The 9,848-nt window shown below is 37.3% G+C and overlaps 1 protein-coding gene across 1 annotated transcript; it reads right to left on the reverse strand.

Moving 5' to 3' along the window:
- On the reverse strand, positions 782 to 7,911 carry LOC109237813 (E3 ubiquitin-protein ligase MBR2-like). Its single transcript, XM_019404232.1, has 6 exons — positions 7,648 to 7,911; positions 4,830 to 6,642; positions 3,936 to 3,986; positions 1,586 to 1,681; positions 1,372 to 1,515; positions 782 to 1,248 (listed from the first exon to the last, which is right to left on the reverse strand). Exons 2-6 carry the CDS (start codon positions 6,591 to 6,593, stop codon positions 1,117 to 1,119), a joined length of 2,187 nt encoding a protein of 728 aa, XP_019259777.1. The 5' UTR covers positions 6,594 to 6,642; positions 7,648 to 7,911; the 3' UTR covers positions 782 to 1,116.

Here is a 9,848-nt window from a genome sequence, read left to right on the forward strand (position 1 = left end):
GCCAAACAGATTAGGAGGGTATTATCCTATAGCAAAGCTTTACACCTTATTTATTATAAATAGATATCCTTTTAACATATTATTTTCTATAGCTACATTTTAAATTTTATAGCAAAATATGTATTTATAGTCACTTTCTACTTTTTAGCCTCAACTCGCGAATGATAAATACTCATCAGAAAAAAGCTCACCAAAATGAAATAGTTGCGTTTTATATAACTAGGGGACTCTTTTGAAAGGCAGAGTTAACTAAGTTTGGACATTTAGGTGTTTTTAAAGAAGTCTCAGCTAGAGTAATTTATACCTAAGTGGAACGAAAGGACTAACTCAAGAAGCTCATTTGTTGTTAATTTTGTAGAATTATAACCTTTTAAAACCAAATACTAGTAAGTTTAGCACGAAAGGTGTAATACATACAATAAAAGTTGCGAACTCCAGTTCAAACCTTTAATCTGGAGCAGACTCCTGTAATCTTTCTCTTGCTAGTTTTGACTATCTGACGTTGATAAAAATGCCAACTAAAAATACGAACTTAAAAACACATAATCTGTAAGCCAACCTTAGGCTAAACACTATATGCTCCAGTTACTGTGGAGTTTCCTAAAGATTAATGGACCTCACGACCCCCACCACGCATAATTTATGTTGGAAAGGAAGAAGTAACATCAGAATCATGATATATAGAACATTAACAGCTCAATTGTTGATGTTAATTTCTTGAAACTCCTAATGATCTCTCACTTTTAGCATCCATGCAACAAAACAAAGGAATGGGCAAAAATACCATACAAAACACAAAAATTGTTCGCTTAAAGGTATAATGTAGTATTATTCAAAACCAAATGTCTCAAGAAGATTTGTATCAAAAAGACTTTTAAAGAAAAAGGATTTCCTATGCGTTTTAAATAATAAGACTCATAAAGGTCTTCTCACTAACACATTCTTCAGTTCCTGAACCCATGTAATCACTCATGAGCAACATGAACAGTTTCAGGTGCTAAAGTATGTAGAATTAAGATGTAAACCCTCCCTGCCCCCCTCCTTTTCCAGGGAATTCTTTGTTGGGGTAGAGAGGAGGGAATCAGAAGAGGAAAAATAGCTTTGGTTGGTTGGATTTCAAGCATCTAAAGCTTCCATCTTACATATAGGACACAGATTCTTCAGCATTAACCACTGCTTTATGCAACCACAATGGAATTCATGCCCACAATCCAATATGCCCATCTCATCTCCAGTTATGTATTCCTCCTGATGATCATACAAGAAAGACAACAATGTTTACGCAACAATTCTCAAAATTGTTTTCTGCAACAATTGTTCTCTTGTAATAGAAACTAATTATCGTGTAAAATGATCAGAAAAGATTATTACCCGACATATACAGCAAGGCTCCAAGTTTGATGATGTCCCTCCATATATAGGCTCATGCTTCCGCTGTTTCATATGGCCCAAAATGGTTTCTTCACTCAATCCGGTGTTCACATTCCCTATACGTTCTTCCAACGCCAATAATTCCTAATAAATGAGATAATCAGTGAGAAATATATTGCGAAATTTAGTGACAGTAAACCCAACCCATATTTACCTCATAAGACATGTTATCAACGTCGAGCCTCATGTCTCTATGCCTATCGTGCAACTCCGCAACGCCGTTGACAAACGGATCAAACATCATATAATCCTGTGGAAAAAAAAAGCATGCAAATTAACGAGAAAATTGTGTCTTTGGTGTCTACAAAAGGATCCAATTAATTCCCTTCTCCAGAAAAGTAACTCAGCCCTAAACAAAAAGGTGTCCGCTTAAAGAAGCTGTTCCATTAGCATTAAGCAACATGCACTGTGCATTCTGCAAAAGAGTTGCAGACTTTGCCTATGGGTGTTTCTCTGCAATGAGGAAATAAGTCTAGATCAAGTGAGCTTCCTGCTAACAACGAATCAAGATTTGAAACCTTCATATCCAGTCAGTTGCTTGTTTTGGGTGTATAGCTGCACATGGTGCTTGTTCGACACATGAATTATCCTTTGTTGCAGATACTTTCTGTGTGAATTTTCAGACGGATCAATGAGCTGCCTAATGCTTCTTGCAGTATGTCTAGACAGTCTGGTCACTATTCCTGAATGTTTCGGATTTCACTATGTTATGCCCATAAAGCTTCAAAGAGCTGCTTAATATTTACCAAGCACAGAGAATTGACAAGAGATGATGGAGATTTGGACGTCCCCTTATATATCGCTTGGACTAGGGCTGGAAGGAACGAAAGATGCTTTGAAGGAAAGAAGGAACTTGTTTCTATTGTGAAGTTTAAATGTATTCAAAACTTATTTTTTTGGCATGAAAGGAAATGAGGATGTTGAGATGGATGTGTGGGCATGCCAAGAAAGACAAAGATTAGGAATGAAGTTATTAGGGACAAGGTGAGAGTGGCCTATGTGGAGGACAAGTTGCGGGAATCGAGGCTGAGATGGTTCGGGCATATGAAGAGGAGAGACATAAATGCCCCGGTTAGGAAGTGTGAGAGGTTGACCATGACCGGTTTGAGGAAGGATTAGAGGTAGGCCAAAGAAGTACTGGGGAGAGATGATTAGGCAGGACATGTCACTGCTTACTGAGGACATGACCCTCGATACGAAGGTGTGGAGGTAGAATTAGGGTTGAAGGTTGACATGCAGTCGTGAGTTTCTCCTAGGCTTACCAGTAGTGCTAGCATTATTCTTGTATTTTTATTCCTGGTTCTTCATTATTACATGTTGTGTCATTTGCTTCCATTACCCTATTATCTTGTTATGTCTATTGTTTGTTGCTTTATTTTTACTGTTCCTCGAGTCGAGGGTCTACCGGAAACAGCCTCTCTGCCTTCACAAGGTAGGGGTAAGATCTGCGTACACATTACCCCAGACCTCACTTGTAGGATTACACTGGGGGTTTGTTGTTGTTGAAGGGAATTTTGCTACTAATATGACAGATTTTATGGACTTGCTACATTTTTATTGTGCAATTCTATTCAGGTGCAGATTTTTGTAATATTGAAAGTACCCTCTTGGTACTGATTATCAATAAAACTTCCTTGAAAACCATTATAAAAAAAGTGTCATCGGCAAGATAAATCAAATAACTAGGCCCTAAGAACTTATGAATTCTAGATAGGATGGAAAGCACAAAAGACAAACATCTTGGTAGGAGGGATAAGAAAAGCTACAACTAAAGGAAAGGTTAAAAAAAGATATTGCATCTTTTTAAAAATGCTGAGAAATACTTTTTCACCAAATCACCTAATTGCAGTGGCAGAACCAAGATCTTCACTAAGGAGAGTTAAAATATAAAGAAGTAAACACACAAAGAAACCAGGGGATTCCAAAAATTACCTATCTACATAGTTGGCTACATCATTTGGCCATACATTTTTCTTGCTAAAGGTTTTTGTTTTTAAAATAATAAGGATATTTCTTTACTAAAGATTATGGAGCATGGCTTACAAGCATCATAAAAAGAAACTCTAGAATTATTTTTCACCTAAATAACCTAATTGGCTGTCAGGTATAAAAAAATTCACTCATAACAAATTAGAGAATATAGGTAATTACATTTTCTTTTAGATTTCCATTACTGGCAAGGCAACTAGTCTGGCCATATTTCTACTTAAAGCTTACGGAGCAAAGCTTACGAGAGCTACTTAATTTTACAACTTTTCACATCTCAGCAAGTTGATTGAATTTTCAACCATCACGGTTTTCAGGTCATGACCTACAAAGAAGATAATAATCTTTTTGCATTCGGAAACTTCCCAATCAAATAATTGAGATGGGGCTTCTTTTTCTTTCTTTTTTCATAAGGTGAAACAGAACCAGTTGTTCAGGCTTGTAGCTTGCTGTTCATATGAATTACACATGTAAACTAGCAGATATTCATTGGAGTATCATAAGGATCAAAACAAAACCTCGGATCGCATGTTCTCGGCCCTCCGCATGGCACGCAAGACTTGACGAATCTGTTGAACGCAAGCAGTGATACTTAGTAAGTAATGATAGGTGAAAACTATCTCAAATCAAGGAAAGAAGTTGCATAAAACAGCTGTATCGATCGATTCAAGTGGAGAACTTAGCACAACAACATATAGAATTTGACAAACGAAAGATCATGCCACACCCAACTACTAGCGAAAGTGAAACTATAACGTATCAGTTTCTGCTTTAGGTGGAAGTGCTTAAATACACACTCATTGACACAACAATGTTCATTCTAAGTAACGAGTTCCGAGTGACACAGCTCTAGAAGAGCATAGATATCTGTAAGAATTTACCACTTAAGCAAATTGCAACCCTTCTTCTAAATCCACTACGCAGGTACATGCTGATTGTCAAAAGAATTATCAGCATGTGCTTTTCTTCACGTATGATACCAATACATGCACGTAAACGTTGGGCCAGCACAAGTCACAAGATCTGTCTATCCTAAGTGAAATAATAATCAAATAAACAACTGATGTAACGGTCTTGATAGCTAATTGTCAGAAAATATAAGAAAGCATGTGACTCTCTTCATGTATGATACCAATACCTGCACTTAAACGTTGGGCCAGCACTAGTCACAAGATCCACCAATCCTAAGTAGAAAAATAATCAAATGTAACGGTCTTCATAGCATCGCAAGTAGGTAAAAGGGGGGATAGCAAATAAATAGATTAAAAGAAGTATCAAGAGGAAAAATAGTATACAAGAGCAAATATTTATATAGTCAATAACCAGATACAAGATGAAGCAGTTGATAAACATTGATGGACAAACCAAAGTAATATAGTTTTGATACTATTACAAACACAAATCTCCCATACCAGTCTGTGACGACCCTCGATATCAGCAGCTAAACCACGCCATCCATCCACATCATTTCCTGAAAAATCGGCCAACGAAGTTGATCTAAGGAGAAGTTGATGATTACGACGGCTACTAGATCCACGGCTGCTAGATCGGGATGACATCTCTGCCTCCTCCAAGGAAGATGCAGCTGAAGGCAGAAGGGAAAATGGACCTCTCTGACTTCCAGACCCAGACTCAACAGGAGTCCAAGGAGCAAATTCTGAAAAACTGTGATTGCTACTGGTTGCTGAGTTCTGATTAGGCATCCATGTAGTAGGAAAAGTTAGCGCACTTGACCCATGGCCAGATGCAGAACTAGAAGGCGTGTTTCTGGAATAACTCGCATTTGAAGTAGCTAAACTCCAATTAGTGGGATCATGTACCATATTTCTAGTCTCAGGAGCAGGAACAAATTGATGAGGTTCCCTATTATTTCTTATTGAGCTCCTGAGGTTAGCTTCAGCCTGTAAGGCAGCATATCTATCTCCAGAAACCATATTTGGACTTGATGAACTACCACCTCGTGAATTTGGAGATACGTTCCAAGGAACTGGATGCAAACCTCTAGGAACACCTGAAACGCGCATTACACCAGAATGGCTTCCTGGGCTACCTGAGTTTGTTGGCAGTGGAATTGGCTGTCTGGAGCTCAAGGAATTAGTTACTGAGACAGCTCGAGGAGTCACAAGACTAGAGCCGACACCAGAATGCACTAAATCGGTCGCAGTTCGCGGAAAACCAAATGCAATTGTATCTTGGTTCCCAAGATTTGGTCCACCTCCAAAATTTCTCGCAGAGGTTTCCGCAACTCCACTAGCACTTAAAGGAGGAAATATGTCAGAAGCAGCCACTCTTGAACCAACCCCATTTCTTGGAAAAAGGTTTTCTAAGTAATAAGTATTTTGCACACTTGCAGAGGCTGGTGATACATTTAAGCCGCTGGAAGCATCATATCGATTTGGAAAATTATGCTGTATACTGTTTTCGGGTTCTGCATTGGAGCTTGAACTACCACCACAAGACTGTCTAGAACTGCCTTCAAGGGCCTTGCGCTTGCAGGATAAACCCCAATTACCCATGGAAGAACCTGATATATCAGGGGTCCCTGCCCAATAACTAGAACTAGCTGAAGACATACCAACATTATAAGAGACATGGGAAGCAGGACGTTCAGCTTCCAATCTGCCACTCGATGTTTGGCCAATTGGAGATACACTTGGTCTCACGACCAGCCGAGTGTCACCGTGGTTGTATGCACCAGTTAAGTTAGCATTTCCAGCACTGTGAGCCGGGGCAAGATTTGGTAAATTTGGAGGGCTGCCAAACATATGATTTCCACCATATCCACTAGAGGTACTCTCAGGAAGGAAGATATTGGATGGTTCAAATCGCCTTTCTTCTAACTTTGGATTAGTCGTGGCATAATTACTTGACGAAGAAGCCCAACCATGTCCTATTTTCAAATCACTACCATGTCCAATGTTGTGCAGATTAGCACTGGAACTCGACCCACCATGATCCCACCCACCGCGGTTCTGAGTGTTATAACTAGCAGCATTAGTGCAACTAGGATTTTCTCGAGCAGCAGAAACCATGGAATTTGATAATCGATCCTCTACTGGATTTAGCAAGTTATCCCAAGGGGCTGTCGGATCTACAGAAGCATTATTTGAAACAGATACCTGATTAAGATCAATAGTTTCTGGAAAGGAATCCAGTATGCCTCTGTTCCCTTGCATCTGGCCAACAATGAGAAATCAAGGCCTTCAGTGCACCAGTGAGGAAACGCTGTCAAAGATCCAAATTATAAAAAGTTAATATCGTGAAAAGGTTAAAGCATAGTATCACTGGTGAAAACTGAAAATATATGAAAATCTAAATTGGTTATATAACTTCTGATACACTAAAATAGTACTTTCAGCAATGTACAGTATCAGCTTATAATATGCTGATAATGCGGTAGCAATCACAATAAGAGCAAAAGCTAAAAAACACAATTGGTAAAACAATTGTTGATTTCATTTCAGCCCGCGTGAAACAGAAAAGACGGGATTTACCAACAGTTTATTGAATGACTCAATACAAGTACCAGAAAATTGTACTACTCAACAAGAGAAGATAAGAACTTTCTCTCTGGTGGATAGTAAAATCATCCTCTTTTTTCGCTAATGCTCCAATAAACAACCATTCAAGACAACCATTCAAGGAACAGCAAAGTTAAACATTCTTCATTACATAACTGAAAAGTTGATTTGAATAAAGTACATTAATATGCAGAAAAAGGATTTAATTTCAAAAATTATCCAACCGTAATAAACAGATAAAATTTCACAATTCAGTAAATATCGTAATTCATCGGTATAACAACATGAACAACTACGCCTCGGTCCCAAACAAGTTAGGATCGGTTATATGAATCCTCATTGACCATGTTTATCCAAGTAAATTCAACCCAGCAAAAAAATAAAGTCAACTCCTAGATATAACCGAGCGAAGTATTAGAACTAAAAGCTCAAAACCTTAACACTATTGAAAAATATAAAATTCTATAGATACAACTAGTATTTGAACTCCATTGAATTGCAGATCCATAGTATGAAAAAGGAAACTATTGAAAGCCAAAAAATCAAGTAAAAAAAAGCTGCTTATATTTTTCGACAAAAACAATTTGGGTAAGCACAAGTGAATACACAAAAAAAAAAAGAGAAAAAAAGATAATGATGATAAAAAAGCTGAAATTTCGTAGGAAACACATACATATATTTAAGAAAATTAATGGGGCGATAAGCAAACCTTAGAATTAGCGGCAAAAGATGATCGGTGAAGTGACGGTGTTATCTGGTTGGAAATTTGATTCTCTTTTGCTTTTTCTGTATAGGAAAAAGCTATCTCTCCATAGAAGATGAACGGTTTCGTTTTTGGTGCAGAGAATTTTAGACAATTTGTACAAAGAAACAGTAAATAAGGGTAAAGAGAGAGAGAGAGAGAGGGGGAGAAAGAGAGTGACTCGTCTCTATTATGTGTCTCTCTCCGAGTTTGTGTAGGTGTGGCTGTGTGCGCCCGAGACACAGTAGGAAACGATTAATTTAGCTGTAATAAATGTTTGTTTCTTTTTCTAATTCTAATTAAAATTAGTTTCGCCAAACCTAATACGTAATAAAATACTACTTATTTTTCTTTGATATTTTTATATCTAGGTTTAATTTTTAAAATAATAATAATGGTCCAAAAGGAGGAGAAAGACGAAGAAACGGCCTTTTTCTTCTTTTCCTTTATTTCCTTTCTTCTCTGAGTTTTTTTTGTTTTTTTTGGTCAAAGGTAATACAACTTACAAGTAAGCATTACTTCGATCCAAAATAACGATTATTTATTTAATAATAAATATTTGAGATTATTTATTTATTCATATAATATTAACGATTAAGTAAATCTCTTCGTATATGCTTAACCAAAAAATAGAATTTTGGTCAAAGCTTTATTTTTAGAAGAACTTGGGTTACTCATAATCGAAAATGAACAGAAGAAATTGATTTTGATAACAATAAGATTGATAGCAGAAAACAAAGTAAATCAGTATATTCAGTTGATATTTTTTTTTGTGTCCTTACAAATGACCAGTCTTCTCCTTTTTATAGCTATCTCTAAGATACACGTTTTGCCTTTGTCATAATAAGGCTATTATAGACAATTAAAGGCATTAAATGCTATGTTACATAATCATTGTAATTCAATACAGATTCTCTAACGTTTTTAGTATTTAATGCTTATTAAATACTGCATTTGTACTCTCTTGTGCTGTCAGATTCATTCTCCTTGTTTTTAGGATTTAAATAGGTACGAGCGTTGAGTCTTTTGAATAACTGCTCGTGCCTCTTCTTGTGCCTCTGCTCGTATCTGTTACAACTCGTGCCTCTTTGCTAATCATCACTCTTTGACCAGCCTTCATGTCATGACACGTCATCTTTCAATCACTTCAATATGTAAACTCAATTTTTCCCAATACAGATAGTCCCCCCACTTGCCATTTATTCATCAATTGAATATTTGGGAAGTGAATTTTATTAAAGCGGGAATATTTGCCACCATTAATGTTATGATAGAATCGACGCTTCAATTGTCACTTCCATTTAATGCTTGTTACACGTGGCATCTTTTTGTTGGTTCTGCGACTTTGCAACGCTTTTTAAGGCTCTTTTACGGCTTCACCAATTACGAAGCGACAGTTCTCATTATGACCTTTCCATCATAGCACCTTTTCCTTCGACGGTTGCTTCTTAGTATAAATATAGTTCTCATCTTTGTCTTTCTCACATAAAGTTCAAAGCTTTCAGAATATTCAATTCTTGTTCTTCACCTGCATCGTACTGTTATGTCTTCATCAAACCCTAACCCTAGGAGAGTATAGTTGATAACTTTCCTCTTGCCCCTAATAGGAGTAGAAGAGGAGGTAGACTACGTAGTTTAGGGTCTTCATCCATACGTGGTTCTTCTCTTCCTTCATCTAGTTCCAGCCCCTCTTCTAGAGCCAGAGGTTCTCTTTCTCAAAGATCTTCTTCTAGGGGTAAGGAACCTTCTGAACCTCTTCGTGAACCTTCGGTGGATGAAATAGTTCTTTCTGAACTATCTTTCTATAACGATAGAGAATCCCTTAGAAATCAAGTATCCTCTTTAGATCGTGCTGATATCTACCCAACTCAAATCATTGAAGGTCTGATTACTTTAGTTCGCAAAGACTGCCATTGGAGTCATGACTTCCCTATTATAATTCCCAATGAGAACCAAAGAATCACTTCTTATTTAATTGGGTTTTCTTTTGTTTATACATACCCTTTCACATTAGGCTTCAAACCTGCTATTGACCCTGTTATCCTTGAATTCTGTCGTTTTTTCAACGTCTGTTTAGGTCAAATTGGCCCTATAGTGTGGAGGGCTGTTGCCTGTTTGAGACATTTGACCAACATGGTAGGCGTGCCTTTTACCTTCTCTCATCTAAT

This window comes from Nicotiana attenuata, chromosome 1 (assembly GCF_001879085.1).
Source record: "Nicotiana attenuata strain UT chromosome 1, NIATTr2, whole genome shotgun sequence".
Lineage (NCBI taxonomy): Eukaryota > Viridiplantae > Streptophyta > Magnoliopsida > Solanales > Solanaceae > Nicotiana > Nicotiana attenuata.